Below are 21475 nucleotides of genomic sequence, written 5' to 3' on the forward strand. Positions count from 1 at the left end.
CCTGCCAACACTCTGCAATACCCTGCCATTACTCTGCATTACTCTGCAATACCCCCATTACTCTGCATTACTCTGAAATACCCCCATTACTCTGCATTACTCTGAAATACCCCCATTACTCTGCAATGCCCTGCAACGCTCTGCAACACTCTGCAATGCCCTGCAACGCTCTGCAATGCCCTGCCATACACATCCCCCCCCCCCTTCCCGCCGCCCTCCGGTGCTTCTACCAATTCGCTAATATGATCAAAGTCAGAATCTTTTTATTTATTTTTTCAGGCTTCCCAGCTTAGAGGTGAGATGCGGGGTCTTATTGACCCCATATCTCACTGTAAAGAGGACCTGTCATGCCATATTCCTATTACAAGGGATGTTTACATTCCTTGTAATAGGAATAAAAGTGATCAAAAAAATTATTTTTGGGGAAAAAAATGTCAAACTAAAATAAATAAAGTAAAATGAACAATAAAAAATTTTATTTTTTTTTTAAAGCGCCCCTGTCCCCATGTGCTCGCATGCAGAAGCGAATGCATACGTAAGTCCCGCCCACATATGAAAACGGTGTTCAAACCACACATGTGAGGTATCGCTGCGAACGTTGGAGCGAGAGCAATAATTCCAGCCCTAGACCTCCTCTGTAACTCAAAACATATAACCAGTAAAAAAAAATTAAATCGTCTCCTATGGGGATTTTTAAGTAGCGACGTTTGGCGCCATTCCACGAGCGTGTGCAATTTTGAAGAGTGACATATTAGGTATCTATTTACTCAGCGTAACTTCATCTTTCACATTATGGAAAAATTGGGCTAACTTTACTGTTTTTTTTTTTTTTTTTTTTTTTTTTTTTTAAGCACAAAACTGTTTTTTTTCCAAAAAAAGCATTCGAAAAATTACTGCGCAAATACCGTGCGAGATAAAAAGTTGCAAAGACCACCATTGTATTCTCCAGGGTGTTTGCTAAAAAAACATATATAATGTTTTGGAGTTCTATGTAATTTTCTAGCAAATAAATTATGATTTTTTACATGTAGGAGAGAAATGTCAGAATTGTCCTGGGTGCTCCAGAACACCTGATGGCGCTCCCTGCATGTTGGGACTGTGTATGTGGCCACACTGTAAAAGTCTCACACATGTGGTATCGCCGTACACGGGAGTAATAGCAGAATCTGTTTTGGGGTGTAATTTGTGGTATGCATATGCTGTGTGTGAGAAATAACCTGATAATATGACAATTTTGTGAAAAAAAAAAAAGTAAAAAAAATCTTTATTTTGCAAAGAATTGTGGGAAAAAATGACAACTTCAAAAAACTCATCATGCCTCTTACTAAATATCTTGGAATGTCTTCTTTCCAAAAAGGGGTCATTTGGGGGGTATTTGTACTTTTCTGGCATGTTAGGGTCTCAAGAATTGAAATAGGCCGTCAGTCCTTCAGGTGTGATCAATTTTCAGATATTGGCACCATAGCTTGTGGACTCTATAACTTTCACAAAGACCAAATAATATCCACCAATTTGTACTTATTTTTACCAAAGATATGTAGTAGTATAAATTTTGGCCAAAATTTATGAAGAAAAAAAAAAATTACTAATCTGCTAAATTTTCTAACAGAAACAAAGAAAAATTTATTTTTTTACAGAATTTTCGGTATTTTTTCCTTTATAGCACAAAAAATAAAAAAACCCAGCGGTGATTAAATACCACCAAAAGAAAGCTCTATTGGTGTGAAAAAAAGGACAAAAATTTCATATAGGTCCAGTGTTGCATGACTGAGTAATTGTCATTCAAAATGCGAGAGCACCGAAAGCTGAAAATTGGTCTGGTTATTAAGGGTGTTTAAGTGCCCAGTGGTCAAGTGGTTAATCAGTGTTTTGGAATTCTACATTTTATTTGGGATGCACATTATTACAAATGGGTGTGGTTTTTTTTTTTTTTTTTTTTTTTTTTGTTTTCTTTGTTTTTTTTCTCTCAATCCAAACACCACATTGTCTGTTACAAATTGATCGATTCGCCCCTTTTTAAACCTTTAGGAATCCTTCTAGTGTATAGCCAGCTTTCTCTAGTTCCCCTCAACCATGTATTTACCATTGCATCTTTTGTTATGTATACTTTTGGCTTTGTTTTTTTTTTGTTTTTTTTTTCTTGGGCATTTTGCGAATATATACACTTATTTTGGCTTCCATATTTGCTCAATGAATATTTATGCTTCACTTAAATATTCTCCGCAGTGTAATACGAAGGTTCTGTTTTACTGCTCATCTACAAGTCTGAGTCAGTTCATTTAAAAAAATAAAAATGTTCTCTGTGTGGCTGACGTTTTTAGGGAGAGTTATTTTCACAGCTAATCTTCTCTGACCTTTGGTGGTTTATTGGCTAGTTGGGAAGTAAGAGAGGAAAGGATGGCTACCTTCAGCAGAGAAAGATTTGGCGTTCCTCTACCAAGACAGAGGGCTCGTTTAGGTTTAGTTGGGCGTCTAAATCTACCTCTGCTCTGATTGCTCGTGTTTGATTCGCTTTTCAGAGGTGATTGACAAGTGATGAGATGATATGATGCATGTTTTTAACTTTTTTATTTAATTTTCCCAACAAACATGCTGTAATTGTGTGCATTGCACGTGAACACAGGGTCTTTACTATGCTTTCCCTCACACATGAACAGCGGTGTTGGGTTGTTTTTAGGGATGCACCGAAATTTTGGCCGCTGAAACATTTTTGGCAATTTGCTGAAAGAAAAAAACGGTCGAAAATGGCTCGGGGGAGGTCTCGCACTAGTTCCAGAGAATCTGTGTAATGGCTATAGAAATGGCAGCAAAAACATAACTGATTCCAAACCGTCCCCATTCTGTCCATAGCTTAGAAAAAAATAAAAAGTAATTTTCATTGGCCCTCGTTAACATTGGTGTGATTTGTCAGGTCAAATTGGTGGCAATAGGCTGCGCCTTGTTATGCAATGGCACCATTCCAATCAGTGCACCGCTGCTCAGATTTGCAAGAATAATTCCCGGACTACTCTTGGCAATTTCATGAAGCCACTCGGATGTCTTTCAAGTTGCACTGAAATGCAACTTCTGAAATCCTGTCATTTTAGATGAAGTTGCACAATTTCAAAGCTGCGTTCAATGTGTACAAGGGCTTAGGGTTTCAGTCACACAAGTGCTATGTGGAAATGCATGCATGCAGGCTGGAACACACGAATGCAAAAATGCGCTGAAGTTGTGCCGTTTAATTCTTTTTCACCCCATGCATCTTGCGAATGCATGCACATTTGCCAACACCTAAATGCAAGGTATCCACGGTACCATGTGTTTTGGTGTGGCACCTTTTTTGGGTGTCTCTCGCACATAGTACAGCATATTTGAATTAATAGGCTACCCCTATCGTGATGCGAAAAAACGTGCATGCTCAGTTGAACTTCCGTTGTGTAAATGGAGCCTAGAAGAATGTGTATACTTTTGCAGTATTTAGCATACATATCTTTCCTCAAGTAGTTTTGCCAGAAGTATGGCTGACTGATTTCATATGCATTACGTTTTTCTAGCGATCATGTGAAAAGGTTGTAAAATTCAGTCTGGAGTGTTTTGGGCCCCGGCAAGAATGCAGTTTTGAGGACGATTTGCTGAAACTTGCAGACATGATGTAGAGAATGTGAGCAGCCTGTAAGATTTCCCAACAAGAGCCGCAAGGCCTAAAATGTTACAACTTGAACACATTTCTTGCTGTAATCTGTGTGTCCTGCCTCTCTGTAGTGATTCCTGCATTGGCTACAGATTGATCTGTGATAATACAGCTCAGCTGCAGCTTTTTAAAGTGGCATCCTCCGCATTTTCTTTGTAAACAATGTACTTGAAACATGCATATAGAATGAGCCTTTTAATGAACTGCTCAGCACCTCCATAATGTATTATCTTGTCAGCCAATAAAGCTGTATTTTGAGTGTCTTGTGTAATATGGAGACTCTAAGATCACCAGCCAGCCGCTTGTGGAAGTTGTCCAAAGTTGCATGAGAAGTCGCCTAAGTGTGAATGGGGTGTAAATAGTCTGCGTTGGTCTCTCAAAACAAGCTTCCTTCAGAAAAAAAGGGTAAATAGGCCTGGTATGAGTAAGACCACAATATGGCTCACCACTAGCCCCATTAGTGGTTTACAGCTTCCATCTGTTTCAGGGTACAAAATAAAGTTTGTCTCCAGATTATTCCACCCCAAACAGATGATGGCTCCTTATTGGTGCTTTTTTTAAGCCTCCTTTACAGGTGGATTATTTATTTTTTGGGGATTAAAGTCCTTGTAATCAGGTTTTGGAGGCTCTTTCTGATTCAAAATTTCTCCAAGTCTCTGAATTCCAGGTCCCAAATATGGACTTGCCAATCCAGTGAGGTACTGTAAATCGGCCCTCTCTGGCCTAACCTGGAATCCCTGAGTACAAAAAATGTCTCCTGAATGCTCCCTTAGAGAGACCCGGGTTGGATAAAAATCGATTTAAAAAAAAAAAATGTATACTTTTCTTTAAAATGTTTTTTTGAGTAAAAATCTATCTAAAGATAGTTTAATATTTAAGATACCTCAATAATTCAGTTTATTCAGCATGAAATGGAGCTTATGCTAGCTTACACGATACGAAAAATCAGCCTAACCCATTTTCTCAAAACAAACATTTGGCCATGAGAGCAAACGATGGTGCTATCATGTAATCACCGATAAATCGTTCTGTGGACATCCATATATTCGTTTTTGTTTTTTTACATATACCTAGTGCAAACAGTTGGGACGGGAAATGCATTAACCTTTCAATTTATTGTTCAGCAGATCATTTCCAAAGCTGTCCTTTGTTTTTTTCGGCTCAAAAATATCCCAACAATTGATTTTATGCCCATTAACCGGCCATATGACCGAATTTCAGCCGTTTTCTTTTTTTTTTTGTTTGGCCAATAGAGCTTTAAATCCTCTAGATAGGCGAAGACTGTAAACCATCAAATTTGTGAAGCCCATACACCTTGATCACTTCTCGGTAAAATAGGTATATATGTACCTTGCAGAAAAAATAATGGAAGCCTCCAATAGCGTAATACAGTTTCAGCACTTTAATAAATAAAAATTAATCTCAATGCACTCAGATGAACAGTAAAAAGACAAGCCAAATCATAAACCACTCCACTTCACACTTGAACTCATCAGATGCCTAAGTATACTGATATACAGTATACTTACTGATAAGTGGCACTGGCAGTTGGCAATAACAGGTGGCACTGGCAGGGGGTACTGATGAGGTGCCTGTGATGCTTCCTCTTCGGCACCGATGTCCCTTTAACATAAGCCGGTGATCTGCTTTTTTTTCTCAAAAAATCCAAGCTTTTGTTTACATCATGTGATCAGCTGTCATTGGCTGACAGCTGATCACATGGTAAGGGGCTGGGCCCGGCCCCTTGCTCAGATCGGTGATCACCTGAGTCTGCGGAAATTGAGGTCTGCGCTGTAGCCATCATTGGGCTATTGCCTGGACCTCAAGTGGTTAACTTTGGATTGTTGGTACAGACTTAAGACCTCATTCACACTTGAAAATTAGGCCATTTGAAATTGCCCATGGGAGTATTGGTGGGGAGCGATGCAAATAGTTGCTTTGAGGAAGTCCCATTGAAAGCAAAGGGGGCCTGACAGCGCCCACAGCATGGGAGGCTGTTCCCAGATAATACACATGTAATTACCGCATGAGCGATGACATTCAAACAGCTGTGTATAGCTGCGGGTGCTGTCAGGCTTCCATTGCTTTCAACAGGACTTCCTGCACTCACCTATTAACATAGATCCCTGTTGAGTCTCCCATTGGTAATCTCAAATAGACCCCACTCACACTTGTGAATAGGGCACATCAATGAAGTGCATTCACATGTGCTGGATCTTCACAGTGAAAGGTCATAGAGTAAGTGTAGCCAACCAACCTCAGTGGTAAATGAAATTCGTTTTGGTTTGAGGAGGTCTGAAAAATATCATTGTACTTCATTTGGTAACTCATTGATGTATATTCTTTACTAACCACCAATTTTGTGGGTGAAATCCATTTTCTTTAGTATTAGTAGCACTGTGCAGAGTAGTAATAATAGAGCTTTGTAATGTCTAGGGCTCTTGGGTCATGTAACAAAATGAATTCAGTATAGACATCATCCTGTTGAATTAGCAAATTCTTTCTTTCCTTCTCATTAATGAAAAAAGATAAACGAGATACAACATATAATTGTATCACTAAAATCTCTCTGCAAGAGAAAAAAAAATCCTGATTATCATTTATGTGCAGTCTTACTGCTTGATGAATGCAATTAGAGAGAATTTCTGCTGCAGACTATTTTCTGTTTGGAGGGCAGAGCATTCAGCGAGGTTTCTCTGGTATCATTACTCATCTGTGCATGCCATCTGTTGCCAGAGATGACATTACAGCATAATGAAACGGCTCTTTGTTTAGGTATAGCTTGCCAAATTTTCTTTTGTTTAGATTTTTTTTGGTACATAAATCTATATGTATTGTATGCATTTCAAAGCATTTCCAGTTAGACACTGGATGTCTGTTATTTCCTCATGGATATACATAAAAAGTAATGTTGACATTTTTCATAATTTCTCAGATCCTGAGGGTTAAGATTATACTTTCAGTTGGTGGGGGGTATATTAAGCAGTAAACTTGACTTCCCAAACATTCACTGGTGGTGAATCAATCGCTTTAATTTAAAACCTACATCAGGAAAATTCACCTGCGGTCAATGTTTGGTGATTCCAATCAGATGCAGCCATGGTTCACGTATTTTCGTGGCCAGTGGGGCTGGCTGTCAAGGTATAAGAGAAGTCCATCTATGCTGTGTAGCATTGATGGAGTATTTAGTCAGATTTTTTTTCTATTAAGCTTTTAGACTGTGCAAAATAAACAACCAATCTGTGTGTGTGTAGCCTAAGGCCCCTGTCACAGGAGCGGCTCAATCGGGTCCGAGTGTTTTTCAGCCAGACACGATTGGACCATAGAGCGGACGGTGTCAGTGTCCGCTCTGCATAAGCCGAGTTGACATGGACCGGTCATCCGACTTCTCCGCTCAGCAGGGAATCAACGGATGTCTCTCCTGCTGAGACTCAAATCCAGCTTCTTTGAAAGGGGTCTAAGGCCTTGTTTACATGTGGATTGCTTTCTGAAGAGCAATCAGTGTTCAATTAAAGCGGTTTTGTACAGAAAATTGCAAGTTCATCTTATTCAAATAACTTTGGAACATAGATGCAGTTATGACCATTGAAATAAAATAATATGCAGTATTTACCTTTTTATTTTTAATGTTTATGCCGACTTCTGGGCTCTCCTCCCGTGGCAGTAGGCGTGTTTATCGGCTTCGCAATGGTCCCTGGGAACTTTTTTAGCTATTTCCCAGGAATCAGTGGGGGACACAGTCATGCCGAAATCTCGTGATATTTCGGAAGGAGGACGCCGGTCACGTGACGAGGGCATGTCCGAAATAGCCATTTTGAAAGTGGGCAGGCAGCTCTATCTGCCATTACCACTATAGCACACGAGGCAAGAGGAAGGAAAACAAAGAGGACACTCAATGAGCATGTGCGAGATGGAGCGGTGGATGCTGGGAGCTCAGTTTCATCGCATCCAGGAAGTAAATGCCTGTGGGCTTCAAACGCCCACAGTGAAAATGGAAACCACCGGACTGCTTTTTTAAAAGTTTTCCTTAGCAATCAAATCATCACGCTGGGGGTTAAAAAGACGCCGATCGTGACTGCAAAGACACCGTAGGAATCGCCCACCAGTGACACAGGTAAAAAAAAAAAACGGCAGCGGAATCCCGCTTTAAGCCTTTAGAGAGTATCTGACAGGCGAGAGGAGGCTTCATATTGCCTTCTGTCCTCTTGTTTCAACCCCCAAATACTGGACAACCATTGCAACGCAGCCCCATTCACTTTAATGTGTCATGTTCAGTGGGCGATTGTGCCTGCTGAGTGTGACGGTGGTATAATTTTTGCCGCAGCATGTGTACATCCTCAGCCTTTACCTCGCCAGTTAAAGGGGAAACTAAAAACGGCTCAACCACGTTGTATTACTGCCACCCCCCAGCTGCTAGTGTAACTAAGTCCTTAGTGTCTGTTTTTAATCTCTTATTTCTGTGTAATGATCCATTGCTAGAGAATCGGACTTCTCTACTAGAACTAATCTATTTCAGTTTTTAGGCTCCATTTCCCTATTAGAACAATTTGTAAAGTCTCACTTTTTTTTTTCCCTTTAAAAAGAAATAAACATGTTCTTGTATATTTGCACAGAGCAGCCCCAATCCTCCTCCTTCTCGGGTCCCTCTTCTGTGCTCTTGGCCCCTCCCTTCTGTTCAGTGTCCCCACAACAAGTAGCTTGCTTTGGGGGCGCCCAAGCTCAGTCACAGCTCCTTCTGTCCATTTAGACACAGACCCCCCCCCCACCTCTCCACAGCCCCTCTCTCCCCTGATTTGTTAGCTGACTTTGACAGCAGTGGAAGCCAATGGCCCCGCTGCTGTGTCTCAGCCAATCAGGAGGGAGAATCTCAGATGGCTGAGACACTTGTGGATGGAGATGGTGCTCGGGTAAGTGTGAGGAGGGGCTGCGGTGCACACAGAAGGCTTTTTATCTTGATGCATAGAATGCTTTACAGTAACAAAAATAACCTTCTGCCTTTTTACAAGCCCTTTTTAATTCACCTGTGCTACTGGGGCCCAAGATTGTGGTGAAAAGGCAGCTACGATTTCTACCTAGCACTTTCAGAAGTGACAGCAGCTGTATATTGCAAACTGATACAGTGTACAACCACCCTGCTGGATTTTACGTATGATTATCGCTAGTGGCTAGTATAGCTGCTAGTAATAATCGCGGTCTTCTCCTGCTGAGGACTGCTTCCCCACCTATGGAACTATGCAGGCACCATTGGGTTGGAGGGCCATCATCCACAGTTCAAGGAACTCCTAGCAGCCTCTGGTTTCAAGGAACTCTGATTGATAATAGCTGTTCTACATTGTAAGTAAAAATGGGTACTACAATATGTTCTTCTATAGTACCGTATATACTCGAGTATAAGCCGAGATTTTCAGCCCCTTTTTTTTTTTTTTTTTAGGCTGAAAGTGCCCCCCTCGGCTTATACTCGAGTCACGCAGATCAGGCAGGCAGACGGCGACCATTCCACTATTCAAAAGCCGCGCCTCCCTGTCTGTGATAGGCGGAACACTGAATTTCCCAGCAGTCAGTGTTCCGCCTATCACGGACATCCGCTCATTCTCATACTACGGACAAGGATGAGAGGATGTCCGTGATAGGCGGAACACTGACTGCTGGGAAATTGAGTGTTCCGCCTATCACAGACAGAGAGGTGCGGCTTTTGAACAGTGGAATGGCCGCCGTCTGTCAGACGAGGAGGAGAGGTGTGGCATGGCACACAGAGGCTGCAGAAGGCAAAGAGACAGGTAGGCATGGACGGGACACAGGCATGGACGGGACACAGGCATGGACACAGGGAGGTATGCAGCTGCAGATGGGCATTGTTGACCCTCTTTTCCACTCTTTTAAGCTGTAACAGTAGCTGCTGCATGTCTCACCCTCGGCTTATACACGAGTCAATAAGTTTTCCCAGTTTTTTTGTGGTAAATTAGGGGCCTCGGCTTATATTCAGATCGACCTATACTCGAGTATATACGGTAAGTGGGCTGATGTCTTTTTCTGTGCCCATAGTCTCCATGTGGTAACTAAATTACACTGAGGGAAGTTTTACGAAGACTGGAACAGAATCTGGAGCAGCTGTGCATGACAGCCAATCGGCTTCTGGATTTCATTTTCCAAGTCTTATTAAACAAGCGGATTGGTTACTCTGCACAGCGGATTGGAGCAGACAGAACTTCAGTTTTAGTAAGTTCTTTCCATCTTGGAAATTTTATAGACGGACAACTCCTAGCCTAATATTTAGTGGTTCCAAGTGGTAAACTACTGCAGTAGGGAACAGACACAAAAAGATACTCTGTATCTTTCCAAGTAACTATTTTTGTTTTGCAATTTTTTTTCTTTCTTTTTTTTTTCTTTTATCATCGTGGTACCACAATATTACAAATGTTGGACGTACATAGGCGTGCTATTCTCTTATCACGGTCTTAAGCTGGAGTCACACCTTTGCATTTTTAGTGCTTTTTGCAGTTTTGCACTACAGATTGTGTCCCATAGGAAACCATGGTAAATGGACTGTAGTGCAAATCTGCAAAAAGCACTAAAAATGCATAGGTGTGAATCAAGCCTTAGGAATGCGAGTAGGTGACAAAGTTATGGTCCGTACACACAATCGGAAGATAGTACAACTTTTTTTTTGCTTAATAGTTGTAAGTAGAAATTGAATAGGTTACTAAAGTCACAAATTCTCGGTCGACAGGAAAAAAAAATTGGAAGTGATGTCATGTGTTGTAATGTATTTGTATTGTATTTTCGGAGGACAATTGTAATATCTGGTATCATACAAGGAAAATTTTTGTGATTTTTCCGATCGAAAAATATCAAATGAATTGACGTGATCAGCTCTCGAAAGCTCTGTACTAACGATCCGATTATCATACGATCGCGTCGAAAGCGATATTTTTCTCCTGATTTTCGGATCGTGTGTATGTTGGTGTGATGCCGAGGTCCATGGCTGCATTTGGTAAAGCATACAAAATGTAAAAAATGTATTTATAGAGTTCCCCATTTCTTTCACATTCCTAACATGCATCTTCATAGATAAAGCATCCACATCAGATGGGAACGAGTAACTGCCAGTTTCTGCTTAGCCAGAATTGTGGGGGTGTAGGCCAGCAATTATCACCTTTATCTGCCGATGACTAGACATGAAAATTGTCAGCTTAATAAAACAATGCGCTGGTTAGTGAATTCGCTGTTGATTGCTGTACTTGAGCTTTCAAAAAATGATTTGTGGCATAAAACTGCTTTTAGCTTTTTTTCAGCTGTTTCCCTTTTATGAGCACTGCTTCCTGAATAGCTTGGCTGATATTGTGCAGTGACGACAAGTATTTTTGTCTTTTTCTTAAAGGCTTTTTTATTTATTTAATTTTTTCCAAATTCCAGCTTCCGTATGTACTAGAGGTGCACTAAATGGACATTTTGGTACTGAAAATGCAGTGTGTTTGTGTTTGTATATAAGTAGAGGTTGAATCTAGTAAATATCATCAGACTCCGATCAAATTATCATCTTTTTTAAAGCGGGGTTCCACCCTAAGAGCCGGTTCACACAGCGGGCGATGCGAGGCGACACGACTCGCCTCGCTCTCGCAAGTCGCCCCCGTTCTGTACAATGGAACCGTTCTGAGAGGAGCGACTCGAGTCGCTCCCACTCAGAAAAAAGGTTCCTGTACTACTTTTGGGCGACCTCGGGGCGACTTGCATTGACTTCTATACAGAAGTCATTTGCAAGTCGCCGCTGAGGCCGCGGTAGGTCGCGGCGAGGCAAGTCGGAGTCGCCTCGCCTGCTGTGTGAACCGGCCCTTAAGTGGAACTTGCGCTTATCTGAACGCTCCCCCCCCCCCCCCCCCCCACTCTGGTGTCAAAGTTGGCACCTTTCAGTGGGGAGGGGCTGCAGATACCTGTCTAGGACAGGTATTTGCACCCACTTCTGGGCATAGACTCCCATGGGAGTCTATGATTCTTATTGTCCCAGCGCGCTGTCTGCTGGGACACACACAGGTCCCAGAGACGGCGCAGACCATTCCCATTGCACTGCGCGACTCCAGCATGCGCAGTAAGGAACCGGGAAGTGAAGCCACGACTCTTCACTTCCTGATTCCCTCACAGAGAATAAATATATATATTTATTTATTTCAGTGGAATCCCTCTTTAAAGAAAAAAAAATTAAAGTTGGTTTTGCATATTTTCAAACAGAACTGTAATATTATATGGTGGCCATACAAAAACAATGTCTTCCTTCAAAAGATTTTGTATTTTTTACTAACTTTGTTTGATTTTCTAATTGTTGGTGAGGTCAAATCGACTCCACCCTCCCCCCCCCCCCAAACCACAGTAACGTAAAAATTTTGAAATGGGAAAACTTCTTGGTCAAAGGAATTTTCAGACCGTGTAAGGGGTTTTCGTTCAGAAATTACATTCATTTTCAAACATTCAGTGATTCATGTACAAAGATTTTTCAGTGTGTACAATTGATCAGTGTGGCCAGCGTAAGGCTCTGTACACACCTATGAAGTTTGCTTTTGATCAATTTATGCAGTGCTTTTTGCTGTTGATTCTTGTGCACGTGATTTTGCGGCGTTTTTGCTTTCTGACCGCGGATCACGGCGTATGCCGATACGAGTGGGCTGACCCGTTCGGATCGTGGATCGGTGACGATCCGTTGCACCCCTATCTTACACACAACCTCACTCAAACCTCTCAACCCTTCTCCCTCACCATTAAACAGAATAGTCAGGGAGCCAGCAACCTGGGATGTAGCGAACCACAGATACAGTGATAGGAGCCCGTTCTAATCACTCTTTGTTGGGAGAGCGGAGTGTCCTTCCAGGAGTCCGCAATATCAAGCCAGGGCTGCCAAACTTTGAAAATCTTTTTTGGGCAGGCCCTACCCTTGTTAACCATGTCAATACCAGGCACTTATACACCTTCTTGCCCAAGCCATTTTTCACCTTTCTGTGCTGTCACTGTTTAAATGACAACTGTGCGGTCATGCTACACTGTACCTAAACATCAGCTCTCCTCTAATGACGTCTGTCAGATGCGAGTGAGGTAAAGCCGATCAACGGCTCTTCATATTTACATCATGATCAGCCACAATTGGACACGACTGATCGCATGGTAAAGAGCCTCTTTACCGGAGCCTGTGTAGTGGTGTGTCAGACTGACAAAACACACCAGCGTGCGGTGTCTTGCAAGATGTCATATGACGCCCAGCCTGGATAACTGAACCACCGTCCGGCCTTCATTCTGCTATAGGGCGGGGAAGTGGTTAATGAGTATGTAAACTGGTATAACTTTATTCACCGCTTTACAGCCGACGCCCGCACCACCCCAGTATGAAATAGGCCTAAAAGAACATACACGCATTTTTCTGTTTAATGCGGGGCTCCACCCTAAAGTGGAACTTCCGCTGATCGGAACCCTCCCCCCCTCCGATGTCACAATTGGCAGCTTTCAGGGGGGAGGGGGTGCAGATACCTGTCAAAGAGAGGTATTTACACCGACTTCCGGGCATAGACTCCCACGGGAGTTTATGCCTCTTCCTGTCCCTGCACGCTGTCTGCTGGGACACACACGGGTCCCAGAACAGCGCGGACAATTCCTATTGCACTGCGTGACTTGCGCATGCGCAGTAGGGAACCGGGAAGTGAAGCCGCAGCACTTCACTTCCTGATTCCCTCACCTAGAATGGTGGCGGCAGCAGCCGAGAGCCGAGCAATCGATCGGCCTCGGCTGCCGGCATCGCTGGACCCCAGGACAGGTAAGTGTCCATTTATTAAAAGTCAGCAGCTGCAGTATTTGTAGCTGCTGGCTTTTAATATTTTTTTCCACAGTGAAATCCCGCTTCAAGGCTGGGTTCACATTGCAGCGATGCGGGAACGCCGCAAATCCACTGCGGGTTCCCGCATCGCCTACCTCCCAGCGGCAGTTCGCACTGCCCTATGCGAACTGCTGGGAGTGTCAGTGAAACGTTAATGACACCCCCAGATCAGTTCGCATATCGCAGTGCGATCTGCAAACTTGGACAGGAATCGGATCGCATGGTGTGAACACCCATGCGATCCGATTCTGCTGCGGACCAAAAAAAAGGGTCCTGTACGAGTTTGAGCCGGATGCAATGCGAATTCAGCCATACTATCTGTATGGCTGAACTTGCATCACACAGAGATCGCATGTGATTTGCAGTGCGGTGCGAATCACATCCGCTCTCATAAACCGCTGCAGTGTGAACCCAGCCTTAAGTGGAAGTTAACTCCCCTATCGTTTTCAGCCAAGGAAGCTGCCATCTTTGCCTCTGTTTAATCTTCAATTGCTATGGTTGTGCACATGTGATCCATTATGGCACAAGCCATTGGATGGTTTGATAGTCTGGCTGAGAGCGCAACCAATGTGCAGTTAGCATTCCCGGCATGCCTTTTTTTTTTTTTTTTTTTTTAACTGTTTAAATCGATGGGTTTACTTTACTTCACTTTTAATTGGCAAGATTTTTCCTTGCTTCCATTCATGAATTGGGTGTCTTACTTGAGCGCCAAAGCTTGAACAGTAAAAACATTGTTAGAGGTTCTATCTCTACATATACCATCTAAAAAAAAAAATTGTTTATCTCCGGCCCTGTTGGGGAAATTATCCATCAATTTCTGTCCTGAAATCCCCCCGCAGGGACACTGACAGATTCTCTAACTCTTCCTTGCTCAATCCAAAGTGAAATAAAATTTGCCTGGAGTTGAACTTTAACAGGTTGTATCAGAAGTTCTTAAAAGGATTGCAATGTAAACATTAGGCAAATTGTTTAAACTGTGCTTTGTGCATAACCTAAATAAGCAAATGTAAGCACATTTATTGTACAGTATTCAGGCTCAATTTTTTTTTTTTTTTTTTTCAGCTTATTGTGGACATCACTAACGCGCTCCCATTTTTTACGCGGATATGAAGAGTGAGGTTTCTCCAGATGCACCAAAGAAACAGGAAAGCTTAAAAGGGGTATTGCTGAACCCTGAGCCTATTGGGGCAGCAAAGACCTTCCCATCAGACGTGGACATGATCTCCAGTAAGGTGGGAAATGAGTTCTCTCATTTGTGCAGTGACTCAAATAAGCAGCCGAGGAGCTTAAACGGCGGCACAGAGCAAGAGAAAGGACTTGTGCGAAAAAAGAGGAAAAGCCAGCAGGCTGGGCCTTCCTATGCACAGAGTTGTGAGGCTAAGAAAAATCAGAGACTGATCGAACTTCGATTAGGGCCTCAAAGCGATGAAGATAACGACTCTTCCTTTAGTGATTGTGTATCTTCACCTTCGTCTAGTTCACATTTTGGTGACTCTGATACTATGACTTCTGACGAGGACAAGGACGGCTCTAGACATTTCTCTCCGACAGGTGTAAATACTACAAATAGGACTCCTCCCCCTTCAAGGGCTCAAAAATGGCCTCGTTCCCAGTCAGAGTCTGTGCCTAGTATGCTAATGAAGCGGCCTTGTTATCAGGTGAGCTCCTTACGGAGGTCTGTGCACCGAAAGACTTTTGTGAAAAAGGGTTCTACACAGCGGACACAAAAGCAGAAGGAGAGGCTGTTATTGCAGAGGAAGAAAAGAGAAGTTTTGGCCAGGAAGAAGTATGCACTGCTCCCTAGTTCCAGCAGCTCTAGTGAGAATGACCTAAGCAGTGAGTCAGCCTCTAGCACTAGTTCTTCCACTGAAGGAGAGGAGGATATCTTTTTGTCTCCAGAGGAAAACCACCAAAATGGTACAACTCTTCCCTCAGGTAAAACATATATATGTATTTTAAAATTGTTTGTGTAGTTGTGTTGGTACTTTAACTATGTGTTTCTATTTCTTTTTCCTTTTGCTTGTGGTTTTACAGCAGAACTTAACTGTATCTGAGCACCACAAACTGTAAACACTATTTAAAGGAGAAGAATAGACTCCTGGGGATCACAGTAGTGCAGTTTGTTTTGTACTCCTAATGAGCCATTTTCAGCTGACAATTGGCTAAAGCCCACTGTCAGTTGACGTCACTGAGCCAGTCCAAGCTTTTAAAATAAGCTGACCATATGGTCAGGATCCACCAAGGAGCCGGGACCTGCAGCTGACTTTTAGCAAGCCACTTCTGCCCCCTCCACAGCTTGGTGCTCCAGTGAGTGCTGGATGGGCAGGCCAGAGAGTGGCTGACTGACAGTCACCTGCCTAATAATTAAGCAAAGTGTTGCTCTGTTATATTCAAAGTGAATAACAAATGTGAAATAAGTCCTTCATTAAAGTGTTACTTAACCCACAGCAGTAAAATCAGTGTGTATATGCAGTAAAGCATGCTTGTTATACTCACTGTGAACCCTAAGGGGTTAATTGTTTGTGTATAAAGGCTGTTTGATCCTCTTCCTCCACTGTCTCAAAAAAATAACCTGATATTAACAGAGCCAGTGAATGGGCTGCACATGCTCAGTTTGTGTATTGCTAGTGGGGTTTTTTCCCCCCCTTGGGAGGGTGCATGTGATCAGCACAGGGCCAGGCAGAGAAACTGTGCCATATGTGAACTCCTTCTACAAGGTTTACTAGGAGCTGATAGTAGTCCCAAGGCTGCTATAAACGTCTAATGAGAAAGAAAGGGTATTTATCAGTTTTTATTTACTAAAAAAAATTGCATTTCCACGTTCTGGGTACTGTGGTAGACCAGATACAGTGAATGTAGGTTCTGAGTTTAGTAACACTTTAAAAGTCCCAAAATGTTCTGTAAAACTTAAATCCACACGTGAAGTTGAATTTAACAACACCACCATTCTCGCTGCTTAAACTTTTTACCACACATCTGATTACCAGAGCCTAAGACCTCAAACCAAAAGAGGTCTAATATCCCTCTTAAGGGGATGGATGTCTTGCAATCCTTGGTACCTCATATAATGCAACTGTGTCTCTCAAATAGAGAGGCGGAAGAGGGGGCCCAGTAATCACTTGATTTGTTTATTTAAAATGGCTAATATGCTCACATGATATAAATGATATTAAAACATAGTAAACAGCACTCCTCTGAGGCAGCGTGATGTCAATCACTGCTTGACCCCACCCCTGCCTACTGAATATGAACTCAAAAATTCTCTTTTATATGGAAACGTATGTTTCTTGGGTCCTTGCATAACTACTTTTCCTGTTTTGTACACCGTAGTCTAAGAAAGAAATACCAATTATAACTACAGGCTGGTTAAAATATCCATTTTGATGCTGACTGCTAGGGTTTTGTATTGAAACTTGAAGTTTAGACACCATGCACTATTCTGCTACCGCTTCCCATCCTGATGCCTACAAAGAAGTACAAATTGCAATGTAAATAATCTCTCCCCCCCCCCCCCCCCCCCACATGCGTCATCTGACCACAAAGCCCTGGCCCCACCTTGTCACGCGTGACTGGTAGGAAGAGACTACCTCTACATGTCTAGTGCCCTAAGACCCCTTTCACACTGGGTCGTTTTTCAGGAGCTTTAGCGTTAAAAAAAACGCATGTAAAATGCCTGAAAGAAGCCTCCTCTGCAATCCCAATGTGAAAGCCCGAGTGCTTTCACACTGATGCCCCTTTCACACTATGGTGTTTTTCAGGCGCGTTAGCGTTAAAATAAGCGCCTGAAAGAAGCTTCAACTCCAATCACAATGTGAAAGCCAGAGTGCTTTCACACTGAGGCGTTGGCAGGGCGTCAAATTCCTGCAAGCAGCTTCTTTGCAGCGCTTTTGGAGCGGTGAATACATCGCTCCTAAAGCGCCCCTTCCCATTGAAATCAATGGGAAGCGCCTGCAAGGCGATTTTGGCAGCATCGCTTTGTGGGCACTTTTTAACCCTTTATTTGCCCACTAGCAGGGGTTAAAAGCGCCCCAATAGCGCTTGAAAAACCCTGGTAAAGTGCTGCTAGTTTAAGTGGTGCTTTACGAGCGTTTTCCAGGCGCTGACATTGTGAAATGGCTCTTAAAGCACTTGGGCTTTCACATTGCAGGATGAGGCTTCTTTCGAGCGCTTTACAGGCACCTTTTTTTTTACCGCTAAAGAGCTTGAAAAACGCCCCAGTGTGAAAGGGGTCTAAAAGCTGGTGGGTGATGTCATCGGTCTAAGGAATTCCACTTGGCTAATATAGCGACTGTAGGAAAAAATGTTTTTGTCAATTTTACAGATAGGAGCTGCCTATCGTAATAATAATTGGTTCCAAATAAATAATTACTACAGTAGGGTACAGATTCTGTTAAAGCTCTTTTGAAGCAGTCTAAGGCCTAGCTCCCCATCAGGTTTCGCTCACACTACAAAATGCCTTGGCCTTGTTCATGTCTGTGTGGGGGGACACGGGCCGGGAGGAAGCAAGCGAGTGTCCAGAGCCTCATTGCTGATTCTGGCAGATGAATGTCCCTGCCTGTGGCAGCTACTTGAATCGGGTGCAACCAGTTCAGTGCGAAAGCCTAACAGCACCCTTTGAGTCGTCGACCCACCACCCCCCGTGTTTCTTTCACTTCATTTCTCTGCACCATTTAATGCCATCTATGATTGATTTGTGCTGAATTATTGCACTCAGATTATTTACTCTGTATAGACTGTGATAAATTTTCACATAGCATTATTTTTAGTTGCACAGTAGTAACCAGATATTTTGCTGTCTAACTCTTTAGCTATACAACGCATTTTTTAAATCTTGTATTTTGCAGCAGTGAAGGAATTCTTTGACTTTCACATTCTATTACAGAGCCTTGATCATTGAGCCCTGTTACCAGAGGCTTTTGGCAGGATAGCTTGGTACAGCTGGTGCTAGCTTTAAATAAATCCCCCTGCCTGACAATAAGTAGTTTGTTGCCATGGGTGGCAGAAAATGGAGCAGATGGTTTCTGAAGAATGACAGCAAACCACTCTTAACCAGCAGAAAATGCCAGGCGCCGGTAATTTTTAGATTAATTGATAACATGTTTTAGACCAGTTTTTCCAGGTATTTTAGCACTAGAAATCGCCTCTGAAAATAGCCTGAGGAATCCCATCTCATTCATGTGCATGAGTGCTTTCAAACTTGGGCGGTGTCCTTGCGGGATGTTAGAAAACGTCCTGCAAGCAGCTTCTTTGGAGCGGGTTTGGAGGGCTGTAAAAAGTGCTCCAAAACACCCCTGCCCATTGAAATGAGTGGTCAGGGCTTCCGAAGCGCTTTAAAAGCTCTTCAGAAGTGCTGCAAGGTGGGGGAAGTGGGTGGGTGTGTGTGCTCGCGTTTATTTTTTTAGGTCACATGACCTTTAACCACTTACGGGACCACCTGCTGTCTTTAGACATCGGTACTTTAAGACCCCTTTCACACCACACCGCCGTTAGCGTGGGCGGTAAAACGCTGCTATTTTTAGCTGCGTTTTACTGCTGGATTTGTGGCGCATTTCGGCCGCTAGCGGGACGCTTTTACCCCCCGCTAGCGGCTGCGAAAGGGTTAAAACCGCCGGCAATACGCCGCAATAGCGGCCTTTTGCCGGCGGTATTACAGCGCTGCCCCATTGATTTCAATGGGGAGCAGCGGTGGAGGAGCGGTAAACACACCGCTCCTTCACCGCTCCAAAGAAGCTGCTGGCAGGACTTTAACCTGACGTCCTGCCAGCACACCACTGTAGTGTGAATGGTGCAGCTTCTTTAGGGCGTTTTGCAGGCGCTATTTCTAACGCTATAGAGCCTGCAAATGCCCTGGTGTGAAAGGGGTCTAAAGGGGGATATAATTGTTATGGTGCAACATCTAGCTGCCAAAACCCACTTATCTTCTTCAGCAGGCGGTCCACTTTCAGATAAAAGTGGTCTCTGCAGCAGATTCCCAGCGAGATCACCTTTTATTGGCGGCGGGAGGGGGGGGGCCCCATCGGTAGGTTATGGAGATGAGTGAGGGTAAGATGGCCCCCACCCATCTCCATACCATTGCAGGGTGGAAGCGACATCAAAATGTCGTTTCCGCCCATAGCTCTTAGACATTTTTTTTAATTATTATTTATTTTTATTTTTTTATTGCATTTTTGTGTAAATATGAGATTTGACGTATTTTTGACCCCAGATCTCATATTTAAGACTTAAGAGGTCCTGTCAAAAAGCATGTTTACATTCCATGTAATAGGAATAAAAGTGACACATTATTTTCACACTGTTCTTTAAAAAAAAAAAATAAATTTTAAAGGTAAAATAAGTAAGAAAAAAAATAATATATTTTAAACGTGTCCCCCCAGACCTCGCATGCAGAAACGAACGCATAAGTGAGCAGTGCCCGCATATGAAGACTGTTCAAACCACACGTGAGGTATTGCCACGATCGTTAGAGTGAGAGCAATAATTCTAGCTCTAGACTTTCTCTATAGCTCAAACATGCAACCTGTAGGCTTTTATTTATTTTTTAACGTCACCTATGGAGTTTAAGGTTAAAGGTTTGTTGCCATTCCATGATCGGGCGCAATTTTGAAGCGTGACATGTTGGGTATCAATTTACTTAAGTTATCTTTCACAATATATAAAAAAATTGTCAACTTTACTGTTTTATTTTTTCCAAAAATAGTGTGCTTGTAAGACCGCTGCGCAAATAAGGTGCGACAAAGTATTGCAACGACTGCTATTTTATTATCTAGGGTGTTAAAAAAAAAAAAAAAATAGAATCCCCAAACATTATTAATATATAAGTAATTTTCTAGCAAAAAACAAAACAATCTATCAGTCCTTAAGTGACTAAAATGCCCCGCTAGCGCCTGTGAAGCACTGCCTAAACCAACAGCACTTTAGGGGCACTTCAGTGTGAAAGTGGTTGTGTGTGTGTGTGTGTGTGTGTGTGTGTGTGTGTGTGTGTGTGTGAAAAAAAAAAGTTTTGCTAATTGGAACAGATCAGTCTTTGGCACTTCAAACTGAGGAAAAAATGCCTAATAATCAAATTGGCTGCAGTATGTGTTGAAATGATCGATGGATTCAGTGATGCAGCTGAAGTTATATGCAAATCTCATTTCTTAGGGGCCAAGTTCCCCTTTAAATAATAAAAATAAATGCACATATTGTTGCAGGCAAAAAGTTTCACGTGAGCCTGCAAAGCATTGCAATTGGTGGGTCAGATAAGATTGTAAGCAAAGATCAAGACTTCTGGAAGCACAATCGCACACATCGTAATCGGTGTTTTTTTTTATTTTACAGGTAGCATTGATGAGGATGTTGTAGTCATTGAAGCTTCATCCACTCCTCAAGTCCCTGCCAATAATGAAGAAATCAATGTTACCTCTACTGACAGTGAAGTGGAAATTGTCACAGTTGGTGAAACTTACAGGTAGGAGCTTTAAACACCAAAGTTTACTATAAATGAGAAATTAGTGACTACGTTCTTCATCTGTTTTAAATTGTGTTGTAGGCCACCATAACAGGTTTATCTTGCTATACTATTGCAAGCTTGTGAGGGCCTGACAAGGGGCATTTCTTACTAAGTGTTTGTGCTACAGACTTTCCCTCATAGTAGATTCTGTTCCTCAATATCCTCATAAGCTGATGAAAGTTTAAGTGATTTTGCACAGAGCAGTCTTGATCCTTCTCTACTGGGGTCCCCTGCCGACACTCCTGACTCCACCCCCTGCCGAGTGCGTGCTTGTTCCTGAGCCCCGCTCTGAGTGTCCATAAGACACACAGAGCAGGGCTCACCCCCCCCCCCCTTATCTCCTTATCCCGTGCCACTGATTGACAGCAGCGGGAGTCAATGGGTATCTGAGATAATCAGGAGGGACACACCTGGGAGAGCCTCAGGTCTCGTGCACATCACTAGATCGGACTCGGGTAAAGCA

At 42.8% G+C, this 21475-nt stretch overlaps 1 protein-coding gene across 5 annotated transcripts in view; it reads left to right on the plus strand.

The window, feature by feature from the left end:
• RNF111 (ring finger protein 111) overlaps positions 1-21475 on the plus strand; it is an 88456-nt gene that overhangs the window by 21036 nt on the left and 45945 nt on the right. For all 5 annotated transcript variants that reach the window (XM_077472399.1, XM_077472400.1, XM_077472401.1 and 2 more), the window contains exons 2-3: positions 14586-15458; positions 20841-20970. In XM_077472399.1, coding sequence (XP_077328525.1) covers positions 14630-15458; positions 20841-20970 — 959 coding nt within the window. In that variant the 5' untranslated portion in view covers positions 14586-14629. The remainder of the gene's footprint in view (positions 1-14585; positions 15459-20840; positions 20971-21475) is intronic.

This window comes from Lithobates pipiens, unplaced genomic scaffold (genome assembly GCF_037356315.1).
Source record: "Lithobates pipiens isolate NorthernLeopardFrog02 unplaced genomic scaffold, aLitPip1_a1.2 Scaffold_8, whole genome shotgun sequence".
Lineage (NCBI taxonomy): Eukaryota > Metazoa > Chordata > Amphibia > Anura > Ranidae > Lithobates > Lithobates pipiens.